This window comes from Ambystoma mexicanum, chromosome 11, assembly GCF_040938575.1.
Source record: "Ambystoma mexicanum isolate Mex_15411 chromosome 11, UKY_AmexF1_1, whole genome shotgun sequence".
Classification (NCBI taxonomy): domain Eukaryota; kingdom Metazoa; phylum Chordata; class Amphibia; order Caudata; family Ambystomatidae; genus Ambystoma; species Ambystoma mexicanum.
In genome coordinates this window covers 978,451,514-978,475,739 of record NC_090934.1, presented here as the reverse complement: position 1 = coordinate 978,475,739, position 24,226 = coordinate 978,451,514, and the positions used below count along the sequence as shown (strand labels likewise).

General features: G+C 44.9%; 1 protein-coding gene across 1 annotated transcript in view; it reads left to right on the top strand.

Moving 5' to 3' along the window:
• The window catches only part of TRPM5 (transient receptor potential cation channel subfamily M member 5), a 473,179-nt gene that overhangs the window by 356,491 nt on the left and 92,462 nt on the right, over positions 1–24,226 (top strand). The window contains exons 17-20 of the mRNA XM_069625407.1: positions 2,621–2,753; positions 5,524–5,698; positions 7,190–7,358; positions 14,871–15,049. Of these exons, the coding sequence (XP_069481508.1) occupies positions 2,621–2,753; positions 5,524–5,698; positions 7,190–7,358; positions 14,871–15,049 (656 nt within the window). The remainder of the gene's footprint in view (positions 1–2,620; positions 2,754–5,523; positions 5,699–7,189; positions 7,359–14,870; positions 15,050–24,226) is intronic.

The following is a 24,226-nucleotide window of genomic DNA, read 5'->3' as shown; positions in this document are numbered from 1 at the left end:
CGGTGTGTGTGTGCTTGCCTAGGCTTTTTTGAAATGTTGCATTAAATGGAATGATGGTAGTCCAACCTCAGGAAAATATGTGGGGCTAATCCACACACATTTCCCTATGCTCACACCACGACAAAGCATAGACCTGTGTACACCAGGCAGGACAACGCCTACAGGCCCTGTACACCCCTGTCATTTTTATGTGGAATGTGACAGCCAAGGGGTGCAAAATGTCATCTCCAAGAAGAGGGAGGACCAACCTTCCTCTTGCTATGGTCAGCCTGGTTAACTGGCAAATGTGCCACTGATCTGCACTGCTCTTTTTTTAGGCCCTGCAGCAGGTGGCAGCGGTTAACATACCAAAGAGGGTACTTCAAACAGGCCCCCACCGGGCCTGGATGCAGAGAATAGCAAAGGAGACAGGAAACCCAACAACCTTTCATTTTCAACTATGTCAAATCTGACGCAAACTCCTGCCTCTCGGTATCAAGGTTAGTGAACTGTCATGTCTGGGTCTGCTTTTTACAGTAGGCCACCCCGCTATGGGGACCCCATTCATAATGTATGAGAATGTGGTTTGCAGGAGCCTGAGAGTCTGGCCTCACTGAAACTTCAGGGGAGACCTGCCAACTTAACAGGGACCACACAGAGAGGACCCTTAACCAGAGAGATTCTTTGATCAACAACAGACAGGAAGATGTTTGTGACTTTGTATCACAAGTGAGTGTGCCTAGAGCTCTTTCTGTTGAGAGAAGGGTTCCGCCATTTTAGTTCTGGGGCCCACTTTGTTCCTTTTTTCACTGCTTTACTTCTCTTTTGCAAAGCACTCTGGTAATAACCTCACAAATACAGGAGATTGTTGGTAGGGACCCCAGGATTGGTTCATTAAGGTAGGCTTGGCCTACACCAACCACTGTGGCCCACTGGGCTGTAAAAGAGGGCCAAGCCCCTCTTTTGACAGATCATCTGAAAACTTCACAAGAAGTTGCAAGAAGAATCCAACCTTGGATACATGGCTGAAGGTACAGTCTGCCTTACATCTTCCACCAGTGAAGGAAGGCTAGAGTATCCAAAGAGGGAAGCAACATCCCTCCCCTAAAAATCTTCCAGGGAACAGAGTGAGATACCAAACTCAGAGGACCCTCAAGCCGCTCCAGAACCGTTACCCAGCCAGCACAAAAAGTGCCCTGCTAGGCTATGCAGCAAGCTTCCTGGATAGGAAGTGCCAAGTGGTCTTGGAACCTACAACCCAGGACAAGCCAGCTGCCTGCAATGCACTCCACAGATGTGGGCTGTCCGCCTATAAGAGCATCTACCAGCGTCCGTCTTAAATGACATGTTCGCGGCAGTCGAGTTCCTCGAGCTGCAACGCTGACTGTGTCAAGCCGCAGTCACTTAAAGACATCCAAAACGTCTCGACCAGTGCTTCAGAACCACTGATCAGCACTGAGATGATTCCTGACCCCGAACCGCCATGTAGGCCACCCTGCAACCGTTTGTCCAGCTTCGCTCACCAAACCGTCTTGCCGCCTGATACCTGCAGCCGATTTCTGTTTGAACTCTGTCACAGAAGTCTGCAAAGCACCTTGAAGCTCACTCAACCATGTCGAGCACCAAGAACATCTACAGCCAAAGGGACATTGTATTTCTGTCCCCCTGGTCCTTCCCAGAAGGCCGCTAAAGACATGTTAAGACCCATTGCTCCATTTATGCTGAAGCCAAGAAACCTTAAACTGTTGTGGTTATTAACCATACCGACTACCCTCCTGTTAGTATCCAGAGTGCTTCCCTTTTTCTCCTTTGAAACTGTATGCCCTCTACATTCCTTTACAGAGTGGGATGTATTTCGCAGTGTTGCAAGAACTATCTGTTGTGATATAATTGAAGTAGATATTTTTGACTGGACAGTCCCTTTTCACATCCTCCTGCCTACACAAGTTCAGCACTCTACCATTGCCCCAAGCTTACGGCTCCTATTGCTCCACCACGACTTACCTGAGCAGTCGCCGCCTTGCCACCTTGTTGTTTCTCTGCATAGCAGCCTGCAGAGGTTGCTGTGGAAATGGAAGAGGGGCTTCGATCGGAGCGTTGCCTTCCATGTCCATAGCAGCCATCTTTGGTGAGGATGTTTTTGTCTGAAACAACAGGTTGCATGCTCGTCACAGCCCATTATTTCAGACAGAATTATTGCTCTCAGCACCTCGGTTTGCAATCCCAGAGTGCTAATAGCAATATCGAGCCATAACAGGGGCATTACTGGGTGGTAACCGCTCCGAGACACTGTTTGATTCAAACCCAGGGGCAGGGCTGTGACCACCCAGTGCAGCTTTTGGAACGGGGGATTATTGTTCAACTGAATATGTTTAGAATTATGCGGTTTGGTTTTTCCTATTTAATTTTCCGTATGTACATGTAAAAAACAACTGGGAGGAAGCATGGTATGGTCCCATCTTGAAAATGTTTACTGTAATGAATGCTTAGCTCCGGAACAGGAGAACAGGACTCAGGAAATGAGCTTGACCTCTGCCTAATACAGATTCCGATACTTCAGTACCCAGCCTGAAGATGTGCATTGCAGCCAGAAGATGAACTAAATGAAGAACCATTGTATTTTCCTGTTTGTTCTTTTCAGAATGTTTGACGATACATTTGAAGCAGGCCGTACAATACTCGCTGTGGACTTCATGGTGTTCACTCTTAGACTTATACACATCTTTGCCATTCACAAACAACTGGGGCCAAAGATCATCATTGTGGAGAGAATGGTACGTATCGCTTGTCGGTAAAACAGTCAAAGGCTCCCGGTGGTAAGACCAACATCAGTGTATGCTGACTGCAATCTAATGAGCACCCTGGGACTTGCCGTCCACCAATGGAAATGCTGGGAACGCGGGCTGTATTCACTAAGGATGGGCTGCGTTAGAAGCATTTTCATTGGGTTGGGCGCCTCCCCTCCCCACTCCCCCTTCACCTTAGCACTTGTGTAGCTCCCTACACAGGTGATATTGGTGTTTTTTTTTTATCCAAAACAAAATCATATTACTTTTGTTGTGCAGCCGGGTGCCGCTCAGTGCTGCTATCTGTGAAGTCTGTTTTCATGTTGATGACGACACAGTCATCAACATGAAAAACAGACTTCAGGAACAGCAGTACTGCCGGCGCTGGGACGCTCAAGCAAGGTATGTTTATTTTCTTTTTTTTTAATAAGACACCATTAGCACCTATGTAGGGATGTATATGGTTGCAAATGGCAATGTGTCCCTAGGTGGCGGGCTGACCCTGTAGGTAACGGCCTGCCACCCTGGTTAAGGGACCCTCGCTTCACTCAGGCCCTTAACTTGAGCGGCAGCCCGTTTACGTACAGGGTCGTCTCGCCATCTGGGGGCATATCGCCTCATTAACACCTAGTACTCATTCTGGCCAGTTTCCAAACTGAGGCATGATGCTCTGGGCAAAGTAGACAAGATATTCACCTGACCTAGTAGGGCATCTTTGCATACATGCCAACATTCCCAAGCACTTGAGAGGGAGATTTCGCCCCAGAAATCGAAGAATCATGAGTCTCCTGCCTAAATCGGGAGGGTTTACATGTATGTGACTTTGCCCACAGTACCTAGCATGGCCAAATAGTCGAGATTTGCTCCCCTTGCTTACAATTTGTTTTTGAAGTTTTATATAGAACATGGCAGGCTGTCAGAGCAATTAATAAAGAAATACAGTCAGAACAGTAGTGTGCAAAGCAGGCTTGCACGGCCAAACAAGTCGACTTAGGTAGTTGCAGCATTGATTCCACCACGTAAAGCGGTTTGCCAGGCAGGGCCTAACTTCAAAGATGACTCGTCTCCTCAGCAGGAAGGTTAGATGGTTGTACGTCCAAAGTAAATTTTATTGTAACACTGCATGCTTCATTGTGCTGCTACCTTCTGTGCTTAAGGCTCAGTAGCTCAGAAAAACATGCATTTGAAGAAAGGGAAACCCCAACTCCCTTGATTTAGTGGAAGACGAGGAGCACAACGAGTAACATATGTCTCTGAGTCTAGGAGCTAGCATTTAACATAACACAACAAACATTGATTAAGCCACTAGGTCTGGCCTTTTCTACAGGGGTAGGGTGTGTCGAGAACAAAGGGCTGTGTGTGTCATTTGTAGATAATGGGTCTCATTATGACCTTGCCAGTCCGGAAACAAGGGTGCCAGTAAGCTTACAAGTGTGCCCGTCGGGGCCGCTGTGCCCGGCAGGTCTGGCAGCAGAAGAAACCCCCTCCGAACAAACAAAACAGCAAAGAGCCATATTTAAAATGTTTCAAACGAAACCCTTCAATACAGCAAAACATGTTTTAGAGCACAGAAAGGGGGTAAAACGTGGTCCTCTCTGATCCCCCCCTTAACAGCATACCCCTCTGATACAAAAAGGTTCAGTATTGACCCTTTTCTGCATTACAGAAATGTAGAGAAGAGGTATGAACCACTACTGTACATTATCACTGTGGGTGGAAATGGGTAGAAATTAAGTTTAAATCTGTTTACTTTAAGTTTACCACAGGCGGAGGTGGTACTTCTGGAATACCAGAAATACCACCACTTCTAGGGGTAACTAGGAATAGGTTGGAGTGGACCTGCAGAAATAGCACTGGTACAGGTGGTATTTATCATCAATGATATTTCAGCTAAAAAGTTCACCCCGAGAAGACTAATAATTAATGGGCCTCATTACGATTTTGGCGGTAGCCGTGCCAGTAAAACCCGTGAAATTAACGGCACCCGGCAAAGGGGACGTACAGGGGCGTTCCAACCCCGGGGGACCCAGTCCATCCCCATCGCCGGACGCCGATATTCATTACTCCCAATTCCCATTTGAGTCCCATAGGGCTCAATGGGAATGGGGAGGTCGGATGCACCGGCACCATTAATGAATGGTGCCGGTGCATCCGACGAGTTGTGCTCGCGGGTGCCGCTTTGCAAAAAGGCACCCACGAGCACAACTCATAGTTTGCCGGTCCGGTAGTAACAGCGCTGGTAGTTACTACCGGACCGGCAAACTTATAGTGAGGCCCAATGTCTTATAAAGTTACATTATTGGAATGTACTTGCACAGAAGTTGTCAGCAACTCAAAGCAAATCATTTCATATGGGCTATGTTAAAGAAGGAAAGGAAACATGGATTGTCATGAAATATGCCCCCTTTTAGTGGCGAATTGCAATTAATTTAGCATGTTACTTTTCTTTATACCATGATGATTTTATTTTTTGACCTATTTTGTTGATTAATTTTCATGATGTTTTTTGTTGGTGGATAAGAGAAAATAACGTTGGATGGTATTTAATTTAAAAATTTTTACACGTCCAAATAAATAAAAAAGAAATCAAATTGTGTACATGTTTTACCTCTGCAGAAACCCTTCGCTAATGTTTGTTATACTAGTCTTTTTAAGGGAGAACATCTTTTCCATGTGATGTCTTATAGAATATTTAAGATACTTCCTCTTTACTTGTGGGCCTGTACTTCCAGTGACAGTTTTTAATTTTTTGGTGCAGATGAAGGATGTTTTCTTCTTCCTGTTTTTTCTGAGTGTGTGGCTCATTGCATATGGGGTGACGACTCAAGCCTTACTTCATCCTCACGACACTCGAGTGGAGTGGATTTTCAGAAGAGTTCTCTATCGACCTTATCTTCAAATATTTGGACAGATCCCACTGGAAGAAATAGATGGTAATTACGATTTTAACTACATTCCCACAACGCGCGTTTGTGCATGATGCGTAGAGACAAGCAAAGAAGGAGCTCTTCGGTAATGTAGGCTGAGCTCCTCTTTAGTAGAAAAGGTGTCAGAAAGACAAACCTACAAAGGACGCTTCAAAAAAATTATAAAAATGTAATTTTCCATTTGGCTTTTGTGTTTGTAAGTCAGCAACCTGAACATTTTTGGCAATAAAAAGAAAATATTTTGATAGCCATCAAGATGAATCTATATGTTGCATCCAAGGTTTATTTTCCGTAGTGTTGATTGTGAGAAGTGTACTCTCCAAAATCCCATTGGCTAAGAATTTGCCTTTATATAATCTGGGACTCTCACTCGCGTGTCAGCATCCACAGAGGATTACAACGTTTCTCACCCCCACTCTGCACTTTGTTCACAATCTCCCTGGTCAGTGGCACTGGAAAAATGTCAAGGATACTTGCCTCTAATCCCCCTGATCCCACAACCGCAGTATCTTGAATGCTCTTCCTCCTTCACCATGCCAGAACTGAGGGCCTGCCCTACTCCCCCCCCATTTACACTCTACATTAACTCACTCCAGACCACCCCCCTCATGCCCTTTCACTCAAGCAGCTGTGCACGGGTGGACCAGGCATGATGCAAAAGTGGATGCACAGGGGACTTAGTCCATTTGAATATTTCAAAGGCAAAAGATCCATATTACAAATAAAACAAATCACAGACAAAGGAAGACAGATATTAAAGGAAATACTTCAAGAAAGACAGGATTCATTTAATTGTGGAGCTTTACACCCAAAATAATAGAGAAAAATGAAGAGTAAACTCCTGAAGAATGTTCTGGATATATGATGATAGAAACAGAAACATATTGAACATGACGTGATTACAGTGGATAGTGCAATATGTTGTATATTTTGAAAAAGATTGTGTGGGTGATTTGAATATGTGTCACTGAGTAAGCAAGTTTTAGTAAATGTAGTTAATGTTATTATATTGTTTGTAAGAACAAATGTCATTGGTAATACGTATAAGGAGAAGGAAGAAAATCCTTTTTACTCTATGGATATTCTTCTCGACTATGAAGTCTTCTTGAAAAATGATTTTTTAAAAACGTTTTCCTAATCATTTTTTATTTAAGTGATATGACAAATAAATTGACTTTTGTATAAAACACTGAACGTAATTGCAGTACAAATGCACTTAGAAATACATAAACTGTATTAAAGTATAGGTGGGTCCCATTTAGGGAGTATTTTGTTGTATGATTTTTTGTGTTGAGACCAGGTATTAATGGCTAAAGGATAATTCCCTGAGTTCTCCATAGGTACTGTAAAAGGAAAAACTATGTATGATACACCATACAACATATACATGTGTAAACAGATGTTAGACTAAATTAGCATTTTAGGATATCATTGTTGTTTATATCATTAGGATTATATTGATTACCTTTGCAACCGCTGTCATGTTTTTCCTTTTAGCATCTCGCATGCAGTTTGCCAACTGTACGACTAACCCATTCAAGATTCTGTTTGAGGACATGCCATCATGCCCTAACATATATGCCAACTGGCTTGTTATTCTTTTATTGGTGATTTTCTTATTAGTCACCAATGTCCTTCTCATGAATCTCCTGATTGCCATGTTCAGGTACGTCAAACTATAGATCAAATCAGAATGTTTTGATGGCATTAGAATGAGAAATATCATGTAATTTCCTATCACCTGTATGGCACTATGCAGGTTCCTATGGTGATTGTGATTTCTAGCAGCACTGAGTATACCTTAATTGTAAACTGATGCAGTTGAAAGGTCCTGCATGCATTCCAGTGTTTTGTTATGCATGCATATGCTTATATTTATCCATGCGTCAATTGTCTAATTTCCATTGGTCCCAGGGGTGTTGCTCGTTCTGGAAAAGATCTGGGACTACATTAAGGTCGGGACTGTCGGGAAGCAGGGCTAGCTAGCCTCTTGGTTGTAACCCTGAGCTTCTATCCTGGTCTACAATCAAAAGACCCAGAGCTATAGCCCCTTTAGCCCCTCCCCCGCAGTAACGCCTCTAATTGGTTCCTTTGTAGTTGATGTTTACTGTGAGACGAGCAGAATCAAACACGTCTATCTTTTAAAATTACCCAAAACCCTGTGAAGAGCTACATGATCCTCGTCACCGATTAGCTATCCTAGACGGAAGATCCCAAAAAGAAAGTAATATCCAGCCCTAAGCACTGTGAGCCAAAGGAGCAAGGCAATGCATACATTTAACAAACACAATGAGCCTCATTACAAGTTTGGCGATAGCCTTGCCGGTAAAAACGTCCGGCTGCCTCCAAACTTGCGAAAATATTCCGGCACCCGCAAATGGACAATTACCAGGTCATTACGGCCCCGTCAGAGCCGGTAATTGCCCATTCGCGGACACCGGAATAAAATGCTCCCCATTCCCATTTGAGTCCCTATAGGGCTCAAATGGGAATGGGGAGGTCGGATGTATCGTCACCATTCGTGAATGGTGCCGGTGCATCCGTCATGCTCTGCTCGCCGGCGCCGGTCCGCCCGCCAGGTCAGACCTGGAGAGAGAAAAGGCACCTGTGAGCAGAACTCGTAGTTTGCTGGTCTGGTAACTACGGTACCGGCAAGCTTACCGGTACCGTAGTTACCGGACTGGCAAACTTGCAATGAGGACCAATAACTCTTCAACCTGAATCAATCGAGACATCACTGTGGGCTGATTTCAATCGTGGTAGAGATTCCCAGACAACAATGGCATCTTTCCACGTATCTTTCACCCAAATCATAAAAATACCTTCCCAGTACCATCAGGAGAGCCGTGGGCATTCTCTAACACAGGGCGTGATCCCGGAGAACAGAAAGGAAAGAGAGTGTGTGAGAGAGAGAGGGGTGTTGTTGCTTCCAACTCTGAATTACTTATCAAAGTAGGTCCTAAAAGAGGGCCATGGTCTATGTGGGGTTTAATAATTCCAGCTGTAAAATTGAAGGTTTAATAAAATGCAGATATTTCACTTTTTGGGAGCTGGGGACTCCAGTATAAATCATTCTATAGGCATCATTACAGGTTTGGTGATAATTCTTCATGATTTCCATGGAATTACCTGCAAAGTCAGTTACCATTAGCACTTAACGCCAGATTACATGTGGCAGTAAAGTGGTGTTTGTTCCAATTTCTGGAGCCCAAAGGACGGCCTAGGGACATTTGCAGAATTACAGAATATTTTTGACTTTGAAGTGGAGCCCCATCTAATGGTGCACCATGTCCCAGGTGTGGCAACGTCCAAGAGAAATACGAATTCAGCTTTTGTACACGTGATTTTACTTGGTGAAAACATTATGTGGAGTGTAGTTTTACTCCATTATAGAAACACCAGTTTTCGTCTACCAGCTCTCAGTCAGAAATGCAGGCATTGCTGTATCATTTTGCATTTCATTGTTTCTTAGACTTTTATTTCAGCAGATGCAAAGCACCAATCAGCTTTCAGCCATTACCGGGTGATTTAAATACATGACTCATTTGACTTTACTCCCATTACAGTAGACTACACTAACGTTCTCTTTCTGCGGTCAGTTTTATCTTCATATTCTCTGCGGTCACCTGGAGTTTTATAGGGCACAAATACCACGAAGGGTGCAGCCCTCATCTGACAGAAACCTATCTCCAACACCATCAGATTTGCCTGACACACTGCATAGCCATTGCCTGTGGCCTCTGTGGACACACCCTCCTTCAAAGTTCACCTCTGCCATACTTGTGGAGCAAACCAAACACAGAGCGGTGCAGAGAAGAAAGCACCACAAAGGTGTCCCATGCAGAGCTTCAAAGATGGTGGTGGTTGCTGCTGAGCTGTGTGCCCTGCTGTAGGGGTCAGGGAGAAACTGCCTCTTTTCCAGGCAGGGTGTCTGGGCCATGAGGGTGAGTGCTGAGTGCAGGGATGCGCAACATGTATTTTTGCTGACAGTAACCACACTCAGCGGCTCGGATTTACACCGCGTACCTTCTTACCTGCCATTCAGTAAGGAGCACAGGCAGCTTTCATAAGCCTGGTTGAAGCATGCTCTGAGGCACCTCCTGAGACTGCAAGCGAACGGCTCCTTTCCCCGGCCAGAGGAGATGCTTCTGGGTTCCCCGAGCAAACAAAGACTCAAGGGCCCTGTAACAGCTAGCTCTGTGGCTGTGACTGGCGACTTAGAGGTGGATCTGATCTTCCTCTATCTTCCATGGCAAGCCTAACAATTTGAAGTATGATATGTGGTGTCAATCTGGGCTCCAGTGGACACAATTGTCATCTCTTTTACAGGCTTTGCAGATGAGGCTAGGGAAAACTGGGGTCCTCTTTGATAACGAACTACGACTACAACAATTCGTCATTAGCAGTGCCTCCGCTGCTCGTATTAAGCTCCTCAATATTAGGAAAATGTGTCTAGTTCTTACTAAGCACTCTACAAAAACGCTAATCTCCACTCTTGTGCTCAGCAAACTGGACCACCCCTCGAGCCTACTCCTTTTCCTTCCTCTCTACTCTTCTTCAACTTTGCTACCTGCACTCTCTACAACTCACCCAGATAACCCCCCACTTCTACTTATAGACAACATGCTACTTGTCTCTCCATGAACAACTGCACTCTTTCAAATTCCTTGTAGTAGTCTACAAAGCAATCAATGGTCTTTCTCCTTACTATGTGTCTGATTGTACCTCAGTTTACTCAACATCTCGTTCCCTCCGGTCCTCTTCTGCACTCCTCATCACCGTCCCATAACCTCGATGTGCGTCCTCTCGCCTCTTCTCTTTCTCTCCCTGCTCCACTGGACCCCACTGCCCATAACAATCAAAGCCTGCCCAACTGTGGCTCTCTTCAAAGCTTGGCTTAAACTTCACTTACTTGCTAAAGAGGGCGTTCAAACTACCCTCTTCCAAATCCTCTCTATCTGACCCCACCACAGCCTCCAGTGACGCTTAATAATGTAATTATGTATACTTAATAATAATTCCTCTTCGGTTTGAAGCACTTGCCACCTTATTTTAATGTTACCTTTGTAAGATACCTTTTTCTCATATGCATTTTTTTTCTGCTAATTTTGATTTGTCCCTGGTATATGGCCTAATATTTGGACACAATCATACACTGGCTCACTACGTGCTCTCATCTTAATGCTATTGTACAGACACCCTCCGTGGGAATGCTACCACCATCTGTAAAAGTGTTAATGTAAGTCACTTCTGTTCGATATTGACATCCCTGTCATTCAAATAAATACAAATATTACAATAATTTGAAAATAGTTCAATAACTTAAAAACAAAAATCTGAAAGTGGTCCAAGCATAGTCAGGGAAAAAGGCAAGCTGGCACTGCAACTAAAATCTGCAACCAAAGGCTTCAGACTGGAAATAGCTGCATGACCCTGCAAGCATGCTTCGAGTGGGGAAGGTATTGCACAAATAAGCATTGCAAAACAGGAGCAAAGTAAACGAAAAAGTCAGCAACTAGGAAGCGATTTTGGTTCAGAGAAACAAGCACAAAAACAGTGATTTGCAGAATGAGGGGATTTATTAGCAAAGAAGGCTCATAGACGTCAGCAATGTTGTTGAGCCAGCTAGAGGCACTCCTTGAACATGATCTCTGCATGGTTTCAGGGATGGATTGGAGTTTGATTCTGTAAATTATTAGGGAAGTATGTTGACAAGTACTAGGTGTTTTGTACACAGTGGGACAATATTGGGCTGAAACCAGGACCACGCACAAGCCTCAAATGGGTAAATTTCCCATATTCTACACAGAGGACTACATGGGCCAGAATTCACCATTAGGCTTTCAAATACGCAGAACTGGATGGCAATAGGGTGCTCATAGCAGCATTCTTGATCAAGGTTTGAAGGTCAGAGTCGGGATACTTGCACAGTTCAGGAGCATAACAGCATGATAGCAGGGCACTGCAGGGTCCTCTGGAGTGCCCCTTGGCCTCAGGATGATGTGTGTGTTTTAGCTACTGTTAAGCATCCTTACTATGTGAAATGGCTGAATGTCATACTGGCTCTTGCTCCAAGCTACACGACCGTTGCAGCACTCCTATGGCGCTGTTCCCCAAACACTACCTTTCAGTTTTAGTTCATCTGCTTTCCTGCTTTTATTTGTTCATCGAGTTTCATTTCTTTGGCTGTGGGATATGGGGGCCTCCCTTTAATCTCCCTGCCCATTACCTTTAATCTTCAAGTGGGCCCTCCACAAGCTCCAGCCCACTCTCTTATATTGTTAGAGGGGTGACCCTGTAGCCCCTTGGCCAACCACTATGCTGCATCACCCCTTGAGCCCCAAACACACTTTCCCTTGTCTCTCCCTTACCAGCGCCGCCCAGCTCTCCTCGCCGTGTTTGTGTGCCCTCTATGTGACAACCACTTCACTTTGCCATGGATACATACCACCATCTGTTAATGTAACATGTCTGCAGGTTGGTGTTCGCTATGCGGCATATTTTAGGGATCTACGTAAAATGACCGAATCCAAAAGTCTGAGTCCCAAATGTCCTTTTTTTATTTTTTTTATTTCCCATTTGTTTGCATATATATATGTGGGGGAGACCTCCACAACCCTCTCCCACCTTACCCCTGTACAATATTATTAACTTTACGCTCAGCCCCCCACATTTATATATATTCGAACAAATAGGGGTCAGACTTTTTGCCCTCGGTAATTTCGTATAATACCTATTTTAGCAGACCCTCCAGTTTATAGCGATTTTGCAATCCCGCAAAATGCAGCGAAAACTGCAGTTTTGCGCAAACACTGCCATTTTTGCAAATAAAGCCTGCAAAAACTACAATAAAAAAATCCTCAGGGTCCCAGATTCTCAAAACTTATCAAAGTAAGAAATGAAATGCGCAAACACATCTCATCACTTGCGCCCAAAAAAGAGCAGCCCAATCCACAAGGGACACCTGAATGGGCACATTTGATTAAAATGTGCCCATTCAGGAGGTGTCCCTTGTGGATTTTATATGCGCGCCCATTCAGATGGCCTTTTTCACCTCTTTGAGTAATTCAGGGGGCATTTCTGCCAATTTAAAAGCGCATCCTAAATTTCCACGCAAGATGCACTTTTAAATGTGCAGAAATTGTAGGCAACCCTACGCGCACGGGAGGTGGGGGTGCCACTGCATGACAGGGGGCCTCATTACAAGTCCGGCAGTAGTCCTGCCGGTAAAAACAGCACGGCTGGCGCCAGAGTCATTTTTTTTCTGGCAGTCCTTCCGGCCAGACGCTGGAAAAAAGAAAATCCCCATTACCTTCGAGTCCCATTGGACTCAATGGGAATGGGGAGGACGGATGCACCGGCACTGTGTGCAACAGTGCCGGTTCATCCGTCAAGGTCTGCGAGCGGGTGCCGTTCCGCCCGCTAGGTCAGACCTGGCAGGCTGAAAGGCACCCACTCGCAGAACTCATAGTTTGCCGGTCTGGAAACAACAGTAGCAGCAAGTTTACCGGTACTGTTGTTTCCGGACTGGCAACCTCATAATGACCCCAAGGGTCTTTCTTGACCCGGTCATGCATTTTTTTTATGGTATGAACTGCTGCTATGTCGCTTGCATTTCTGTTCCTCAAAAAAGGATAGAAATGCGTTTTTTGGGTCGCATTTTACAGTGGTCGCGCTGGGAGCTTGCAGAACACTGTCGGGGGAGCACTTCTATTCAAGGTACTACCCATTTTGACAGCCAAAAATCGATCGAATGGTACAATTTGACCTATTTCGCTAGTACAATTCAATCGATTTTTATAAATACAGAACATGTGGAGCGGGGGTGTCACCCGCTCCTTATGTTCAGTATTTTGGCCTTGGGGGTTGCAGGGGTGTCCCCCGCTTTCTCAAAATTGGAGGTGGAGGGTCTGAAAACATAAACAAAAAAAACTAAAAGGGACCCTGCGGCGTCAGATCCGTCCTGCGTTAGAGGGACTGATCTGACACCGCAGGGTTGGAGGGGAAGTGGCAGCGACCAAGCAGTTAACTAGGGGAGGGGGTGGGTTGGTGGTGAAAGGTACATTTTGGGTTGTTTGGCTGAAGTGCAAATCTATTTGCGGCAAAATTGAAAAACTGTTCTGCCAAGCCAGAGACATCCGGGATTCTTCCTATTAAATTAATACAAAAGATGCATAATAATGACACCCTGACTCTCTTTTAGCCTTACATTCTGCCGCTTTCCTACAATGTGGCAATCTTACTCCCTTTAGATAATACAAAATGTCCTGCAAAAATGCCACAATAAATAAAGGATTGTGCCGCAAAATTGGCCATTTCCTGCCGCAAAATTTGCCATTTCATGCTGCAAAATTCTGGAAGGTCTGTTTTAGGCACATCAAATAGAAGCATCCCTTATGAACCAAGACTGCCAAACTTCTTTTAGGATTGGGGGGAAATACTAATAGAATCCTGAAAAGGGGAGCTCTTAACAATCTGGGATGAAAAGCTGCATACATGACCCATAAGCATTCATGGAAACAGGTTTCAGTGACCATTGTTTAGATTCTGTTGTCAGACAATTTATGAATGTGACTTTTTGTATTTATTGTTGATTTGTACATGTCAACTGTAAAACAAAGTAACTGTGTGTCATGTGATGCAGTAATGAGCTATGTACTTATGTGACAATTAGATATAATATAGGTGAAGCCATTTGTATAGTTTGTTTCTCAATCAGGAGTAAATGATGTATTTTAACGTGATCAGTGTTTATAGTACATGGGTTAACACTCATTGTGCAGCACTACAGATTCAACCATAAAACTCAGAAGTATACTCACTCCATACCACTACAAATCTAATGTAACAGACACAACTCACAGAGGTGGAGTAACATATTTCTCTGGCATGAATGTCCAACAGAAATGTTTAATTCTGATGTCATCATTGTTAAAATGATGGTAGACTTAAACAGCTGGGCGAGTTTGATTTCCTACTAAATGAATAATCCTTGGATATTTATGAAAACAAAATAAAAATGGTGTTCTGTGCTGCACACCTTTCATTTGCGGGTGGCTTTTTGTTGCTCCTGATGTTTAAGTATTAAACCATATTTAGCAGTGGTCATGAAGACTCAGAATTGATATTGTAGGTTTCTTCTGATTTACTGGTTGGTAAAGTTAACCTTGTATCTTAGTTATACATTTCAGGTTGTTCAGGGAAATGCTGACATCTTCTGGAAGTTTCAGCGCTACAATTTGATTGTAGAGTATCATAGTCGCCCAGCGTTGGCCCCACCTTTTATCATTATCAGTCATTTGAACCTGATTCTGCGGAAAATCTTTAAGAAAGTGGAACACAAAAAGGAGCATTTGGGTAAGTTCATGTATGTGTTTCTTTAAGCAGTTTGATCTAGTGTGATGCAGACACGCAAGGGCGTCAAGCACCTTTAGATATTGAATAATAGGAGAATATGACAATACTGCATCAGCAGGCTCAAGAATATTGAGTTAGGAGTCAGATGAATACAATTCTCTGCAGGTGTATTAATAATCAAACAATAATAGACTATTCATACAGATAAGAGATCAATAATGAGAAATTGTGGGGTTAGGCGGAGCGAGCCAACAGTGTAAATGTAAAGAGACCGAATAGGGAATGCAAGCCGATAAGCCATATACATCTGAGCATTGCATGGGGCAATCATCCGAGAAATGGATAGTGCCAATGTAAAAGGTATCAATCGAAGACCCAAGAACTAACAAGTGGAAACAGCTCCCCTTTATTTACATAAGGTCTAGAGGACCTACGGGGATAAAAAAAGGACCTCTCTCAAAATAACAGTGCAGAGGTTCAAGGAAACCACAATCATGCGAGGAAGATATTTGAATCCAGTACTTTAGCCCTGAGGTTAGGCTTCCTAATATATCACATTTTAATGTCAGAGCTGTATCACCCTGGGTGATTCGCAGTCATTCCAGTGCTCTGCTCTTCAGTCTGGATAAAGGCTGGTCCTCTTGGGCATGAAGTACAGTAAGCAGTGCAGGGCACCACCACACCTGATGCTTTTCGGGTCAAGTGTTGACAGTTTCTTCACTGTCTGTCCTTGGTGGATTGTCAGGCTACAGTAATTGTTGTCATGCCACCCCACTTCCACAAGGGAAGGGCGGGTTGAACGTTCAAGGGGTTACTATGCCTTCCTGCCCCTGGGTATCTGGCCCCCCTAAAAAAGCTTGCTCCTTTCTTTCTACCTCTATTGTCTCGGGAGGATAGCTCATGGGCAACGTGCTTGCCTTGGAAGCAAGACGACAGGGAGCAACACATGTTCGATTCCCGGGTCCGCACTTAGAAACCTCTGGGTATTAAGCGTGTTATAAATAACCAATCATATCATATCATATTCTCTTACCAGGATCTGGGACAAGAACCACAGTAAGAAAAAAGCAAAGTTCCTTACTTGCCCATGGACAAACTGTGTAGCCTCCTTCAATCTTTATCTTAATTCTTTCTTCCCACTGTCTTACTTCTGGATCTATGTGATTATTGCGACGGCCCGGAAATGCTGACTTTTTTTTAAAAACCCCTTTACACCACATATATATGCACGGGGAGACCCCCTGCAGCCCCCCCATTATTATATTCTATAGCCCCCACATATATATGTGGTGTAAGGGGGGGGGGTCCAAAAAAAAAGTCACCATTTTCAGCCGTCGTAATTGCCAGGGCGACATTTTGGTACAATTGCTCATGGCAGCAGTCTGTGTTGGTTCCTATTTACAAAAAAGGAGATAGAAAACTCATGGACAATTACATACTGCTGTCTATACTAGATTTAACGGGAACATTGTTTGGAACTTTTTGGTTGAAAGAACTACGGAGTTGGCCCGAGACTGGAATACTCTACAAATACCAAACAAACAGGATTCCGACCCAGCTCTGCAAAAAACCCACAATATCAGGTTGATGGATATGTTGTAAAAAAAGGACTGTCGATAAAGACAGTCCTTCCTTATACGTAACTTTTGTGGATTTTAAAGCCACGTTTGAGCAGGTGGATCGCAAGATATTGTGGCACAAATTATGGGCAATGGGCTGCATAAAAATGGTTAATATATGCAATTTGGCTCCTGCACAACAAAAGCCAAGTCAGAGCTTGTCTGGACAAGGAGGGTAGTACATCAGGGTTGATAAGTATATGCAGGTGGAGTGTGAACAACCCAAAGGCTTTTCACTTTCCACCCCCCTTGTTATCCTCTTCAGGGGTGGATAGAGAGGGGTTATTGCAGCCTGGTACAGACCTGGGGAATGGATCAGAGAGGGAGGAGGAGTCCCAAGATGAGACATGGTGTCCCCCTTTTCTTAACACCTACCTACCCGACATATCCTCGACAGTTAGATACCAATCTGAATCCTATACTGTTGCCCCCTCTCCAATGCCAACTGATACCAAGATCAAAGGGAGATATAGGAGACTCAGAAAAAGGAGAGCACATACATCACCTTATGTTTTACAGCAGCAACATTGTTCCCCTTCTCCTAACCATATTCTGTAGGATTTTTCCACAAACACTAAGACACTACAACTCCCATAATTCCTCCCCACTGTTTTTTCTTAAAACCACTGGGACGAGGAAGAGGCAGACTGGAGCAATGAAGATTACTCACAGAAATCAATATGCCATGAATTCCTCTGGGCAGTCTCCATCTTGTCCAGTTAACCAGGACAGGCAGAGTCAGGCAGGGCTAGACAACCACTCACACCTGACTCCCATTAACCTTCCCAGCAAGTATAAAAGGTGGAGCACACAGGCAAGCTGGGGATGCTGCACAGAAACTGGAAGGAGAGAACAGCAGCTGGGGGAACCCTGGGGCGCTTGGAGGGAGAAGGACTACCAGAACACTGAGCCTGTGAGTACAGGGGATGCTGCAGTGTGGCGAAGGAGCCTTGACTCCAGGAAGCCAAACCAGGGGCAGCTGGGGTTACCTGGCAGTGCCCAAGCCAGAGCTCCTCCCCTGGGTACGATACTGAAGCCCAGACCTCTGAGGGGCATGTGGTGAGACCCTGACCTCAGGAAACATCCCTTTTAAAAGCCCACTACTCCCAAAATCACCAGGATGCTGTTTGGGGGAGCTGGTGAAGTAGGAGAAAAAGATGACTATTGCATTGTGGGACTTGGAGTCCAGAACTAGAGAATCAAAGACTTTTTTATTGACAGGCAGAGCAAGGTGGAACACGAGAAGGAGCAGATCTTCCAGGGCGAAGGCAAACCCAATGGAGCAGGACGACCGATCGAGGGACTAGAGCGAAGGGTAGTGAAACACTGAAGATCCCTGCAGGAGGGCATTGCCTCCAGGAAACCATGAAGGATACGCAGAGAAAGTCAAATCCCAGACGAGAAGAAACCTGCATTGTGTTTCAAGGACACCAGCGAACTTCCCAGGTGAACGACAGAGTTGGGGAGGCGAGGTAAAGCCTGTGGTATCAACCTTGACTCGTGAATCAAAGCCGCGAAGACAAGAAAGGAAAGCACACAGCCAGTGAGTTAGCGAAAGACATGAAAGGCTGGTTTGTGTCAAGGAAAGATTGAAGCCCCAACAGTATATCTCACAATTGAAGGTTGCGAGTGTGCTGATGAGACGCAAATGAAAGCAAACCAGTAGTGAACTTTAAGTTACTGATAACTGTGAAGCCAGGGATACAGAGTAGTGGAGTGGTCCGGCCAAAGGAAATAGCCCACTTGAAAGTCTACGCGAAATGTTTGGTGTCTTGTTATAAATCGACAAAGTGAACAAACTCTGAAATGCGCAATGGTAATGATTAACCCTGGCGAAAGGGGAAGTTGAAAGGTGATTTCTTTAAGAGAAAGATTTCTTTTAACTTTTCTGATCGTGGTATGGAACTACCAAGAGCAAGAGAGACTGGGGCAAATAACATAAGGGAGAGCTGAAGTGAAAGTCAAAGAGGTCCTGTGGAGGTCTATAGAAAAATCCTCACACATTCGAAAGTCTTTGACATCAGTGAAAGTTCCAAACCTGACTGAGGGAGACCGGTGACATGAAATAAGTTAGGGGAAGGGAACCCCTGCACCTGCAAGTGCTGTGATTGCGAGGTCCGAGCCCGGTTGAGGGAGATCTACGTTGAATCAGGTACTTTTTGTTGAGAGGTCCGAGCCCGGCAGAGGGAGACCTACGTGAACCTTTGCTGAACTGTAAAAACTGTTGGTGAACTGGAAATAAGTGACTTTAACGTAGAAGGCCAAGTGGGCCTCGACCCACGTTTTGAACTGCCTTTGTTTTGATAACCTGAGTTAGTGTGTCATCCTGTTTATGGGGGCCGCCTTACTCCGTGCTGCCGAACGTGGGGAGGAGAGCTGACTCAGCCACCTTGATCCTTTATGTTAGAACACTGACTTTCCTTTGCATACACATTCCCATTTACACACTTTTTGTATAAGCGATAGGGCAGGCATTAGGTTTTGTTAGTATAGGCCATTTTCATGTGACAAAGACTGACTAGGACTGTGCTTTCTTTATTATTTGATGGTAGAGACTACTCCTATCATAGCTAAATGGCAAAGTAGGTGATTTTCCAAACCGTAAGAATTTAATAAAGGTTTTGGAACTTGTAACTCTTGTGTCAGTGTCATACTTGTGATACCATGACTCCCTTACAGGAGTCAAACAAAGTTCTGTGTTGGCTCCCCTGCCATTCAATCTCTAACTCACAGACCTTCCAACTCGTCTTTTGGCGAGGTCAAACTGCCCCCCTAAATTAGGGACTGAAACTATAAGGAGCATGGTTATGCCGACGATCAAGTGTTGTTCGACCATACACTCACTGGCATGAAAAACATGCTAAACGAACTTCACCATTTTGCACACAAAAACAGACTTCTCGTAAACACCACAAAGACTAAATGCATGCTCCTAACAAGTAAAAAGTTGTACAAGACGGACAGAATTTCTAAACTGGGTAAGATCGATTATGTAGAAAACTATATATATCTGGGGCTTGAAATGAACAATAATAATTCTTATGTAGGTATAATTGAGGTCAAAACAAGGCAAGCTCGACAACCAACGCTCCTGCTTAGGAAATGTGTTTATTAACACTGCAAGGTATACGATTCAGGGTATCCTGATATTTTATAAGCAATGTTATAGTCCCATGATATTGCATGGGTTGGAGGCCATTTTAAGGAGGGATCTGAGATAGCTACATCGGTTGGTAGGCAGGTTCTGGCGCACAGCATTAAACTTAGCGGCTACCACTCCCATGGAGTACCTAAAACTCGAACTTGGGATTGTGTCTTTAGGCACCCAATTGTACAAGAGAAGAGGGGCCCTATATGTGAAGTCAAAAATGTCCCCAACATGCCCATTATTAAATGAGTTGGGCAAGAATTCTGGACGCAAATTGAGTTTAGGTGGGAAGAACGTTGAAACTTTAAACTTAGAGTTCTTCCGTATTATTAAGTAGATGCCCAGACCTGAAAGTTGGTCCAATTTCATTTTAGTCAAGGACTCTTTCTTTAGAAAGGCCAACAAATGGAATTGGGACAAAAAATGATGCGCACCTGACAAGCTCCTTACTTTTGCACAGTTGCTCAGGTTATCCATATATATATGAAGCCACAAACATACCCTATCTTGAGCCCCAGTCCTGCAGTACTTCATTTTATGTTAAGACTGAGAATTAATCAATTGCCGCTATTGACAATCAGAGGCCCACACATGGGAATGCCTAAAGAGTTGAGCCTATGTCGGATAAGTAATTCCCTTGAACACTTGGAAACTGCGAGACAAGTCATGACCGAGTGTAGTTCACTTGGGTCAGTTTATATGTGTTTATTAGCTGAAAGACTGCACAATTACGACTCGATCAAATCAGACTTTCTGGGATTACTGTTTAAACTCAGAATAGAACCAAATGCACATTGCACTTAATCTGGTTTGGAAATCAATAGAAAAGCGCTGGGTATTAAGATACAGATATTGTAGAAATGAAATAACGGATACAGTCGAGTTCAAAGAGTAGATCAGGTTGAAAGTTGTCGTGAAACTTGTGAAAACTGAGAATTGTTATCTGAGTCCCTAAATGGTCAGATATGTTGTTAACCCCAAAATTCTTCAAAGTGTGTCAAATATCCTATTTTTATACAAATGCCCTGCTTGTTTTAATGTTTGTCTGTTTTAATTGATTCATGTGTTGAGGAATCTTAATTGCATATGGAAAGCATTAGTTAAGTTTAAAACTACTGAATGTTAGTCAGTTTAACTGATGGATTTTTAACAGGAATTGCTAGTAGTTTTTACATTGATTAGTTTATGAGACGATATTTGTTCTATACATTTGTTGAAGCTCTTTTGAACTGTAAACAAAGACAAACAAAATAAATCATGAGCCTTGTGAGTAGCACATTTAGCTCTGGTGCTGTCATGATGCCTACCCCCGGGGAACCAGACCAGGTCCAGCAACCCCAGAAGCAGGCATCACATTATTTTGAGCAAGCCCAAAAACTCCTGCTAGGGGCTGTTTGAGTGCGGTCCTGGCGCCTATGGCGCCAGGCTCAATCAGAGAGTCAGTCCTGGCGCCATAAGCCATAGGTGCCAGGCTCATAGAGTGAAACTTACCTGATGCAGACCATGCTGCAAGCTTACCTGATGCCATGCTGCAGAGCTCCAAGCCAAATGAGGCTTGGAAGGGACTATTTTACCTAGGGACTATTTTTTACTCGGATGGGGCTAGGGAGGAATACTTACCTGGGACTACTTTGGGTGGCTATTTAAACCACGCCCGAAGAGCAGCACACGCTTCACGTTATTCCAGCAGCGTAACGCTCACCGTGTCTGCAAGCCTGCATCCAGTCTTCTGCCACGCCCGCCTCGAGTCTGCAGCTCCTAGAAAAAGGGAGGAACAGAAGGAGAAAAGGTTAGAATAAGAGCAAAACCTTCAATCCTTACCTGAATTCCGGATCCACCGTGCCTTCGAGCTGGAAGAAAGACGCATTTTACGCGCGCCGCCTCGCCTGCTGCAGCGCCGCGCTGAACTCACCGGCCTTCGCAGCATCCTCACGATCCACCGCATCCTTCTGCACGTTCCCGCCGCACTCTGGCACCTAAGGGGAACACAAGAACAGCAAAGGTGAGCCAAGGGAACAAACAGAGGCAATAGTAACTACCCCCATAGACTTACCTGATTACCGCCAGGGGTACTATTCCTCTTCACGGGTCGGCACAGTCTCCATTGCATCCTCGCCGTACCCCGGCCCCTAAGGGGAAGAAAAAGGACAACAAGGTGAGACAAAGGGACAAACAAGGGGAACTCTTCTCACCGCAATAGACTTACCTAATTTTACCGCCGGAGGCATTATTTCCCCGAACTTCATATTTTCTCTCCACACCTGAATAAGGGAGCAAGCAATAGGTTACATTCTGGCCTTATTTTATTGAACTGTGTAGGATAAGCCAAATTCTTACCTGAACTTCGTCAGCTACCACGAGGAACTCTTCGCTGGGGTCAAGCTGCAAACTACATGGAATCGGACAAGAGTGAAAGTCAGACATGTGAACTCTTACGAACTACATACTTTTCGGAGTCAATATTGTTCTGGAACTCACCAATTCCTTCGAGCCAGTGAAGCAACTGGTTATCAACGCGCCCCTGCACTCAATGCAGGATGGAGAGCTCATCTTTTCAAACCATCAGGTGAGACTATAAGAGGGGACATCAAAGGTGATCTGTGGGGAGAACAGCGGTGGTGGGGGTATTTAAGCTCAACTCCACGGGTGGTTAATTCCTTTTCTCCATTTGCAGAAGAATATTCCTAAGGGCTAAGCAAACGAAGCTAGGTGGGCCAGTCCAGTCCGTCATCTCGGCCCTACGCGTCACATTGGTGGAGACCGCAGCTGTCCAGTTCAGATCGATGCCTCTGTGGGAGCCAGGTGAGCATAACAGGTGCTGGGCGACAGACAAGTGGAAAAGACCGGAACAGCCCACTCAAGAACTCCTTCACCAGCTGGTGGGACCACAGTGATGGCACCCCTGCAGAGCGGTGGTACCTGTAGATCGCCGCCAAGTGCACCTTAATAAAAGAATGTATCAAGCAACACTGAGCCAGGGACAACAGATAAGGCAACATATTCTCTGGCAGGATGTTCGGAGATCGCAGTCGATGGTTCTTGCACCATATTTGAAAACGCTTTCACTTGTTCTTGTAGCACTTCAAGGTGGACGGAGCTATTGCACTGCCCAGGAACTGCTGGCAATCTTGTGAAAGGGACAGGGGCCCAAACTCTAAGAACACAGGCCATCAGATTGACAGAGGTCGGGTTGTGGTGCAGCACTGTCCCCTGGTTCCTGGACAGGAGCGGTTGGTGCGGGCGCAGCTTCATCAGCGCCACTGAGAGGGCAAGGAGGTCAGAGTACCAAAACTGTCTCGGCCTACAGAAACTTCCCTTCCTATGTAAATGCAAAGGTGTCCACCAAGCTCTCCGGATGGGGGAAGTGGCTGGCAAAGGTCTTGCAGTGACTGGTGTCGTAGGTAGCAAAAAGGTCGCTCTCCGGAGTGCCCCACGTCTGAAACAACAGGTGAAGCTGGACGTCCTACCGTTCCCACTTGTGACAAGAGCGCAACTGCCTGCTGAGGGAGTCTGCCAGAGTGTTCTGAATCCCTGGTAGATGAAGGGGAATGAGAAACATGTTGTGCTGTAGACCCTAATGCCACAGGGCTTGTGCCTCTCTGGAAAGCTATGGGGACCTTGTTCCTCCTTGTTTGCTGACATAAAACATTGATGTTGTGTTGTTGGTGTAAATCCATACCACCTTTCCCCTCAAGAGGGGGAGGAAAGACTTCAGGGCCCAAAACATTGCACTCAGCTCCAGCAGGTTGATGTGCTGGCTGTTTTCCTCCTCCTGGGATGAGTGGAGGAACATGGAGAAGCAGAAAGAATCCTATGCTGGGAAAGCCCACTGATGTGAGCATGCCTTGGAGGGGCAGACCTGAGATGAGCCGCAGAGCCTGCGACTTTCGAAGAGCTACAGAATGCCAGAGTGAGACGCTTGAGGACCAAATGTACAGAACAACAGAAAAGCTGTTGTGAAACAACAAAGCAAAGCCCTGTGTCAGGTGTTGGCAAGACCACATCCATATCGTGGTGGGCAGGACGCCTGACAAAACACGCCAAGACCATCATAGAAGGCAAGTGGGAGCATGACAGCTTCCTAATGTTAACCCCCGTATAAAGCAAAAGGGAAGCCGAGAATGGGAGACCCATGAAAATGCAGAACTAAAAGGCAACTGGGAAGGCAAACAGCTCCCCAACATCACCCTCCATATACGACATAAGGGAAGCTGAAAACAGGAGTGTGACAAAATAAAGAACGAGAAAGATAGTATTGAAGAGGGTCACACAAACAAATGTCATGGCCCGCAATGTTTATCTGCATACAGAGAAGCAACAGGGTGAACGGGAGCCCACATAGGACCCGAATACGAGAAAAGAAACTCATCCCAGTAGTTACGACAAGCTACTTAATATAAACCTGTGTAA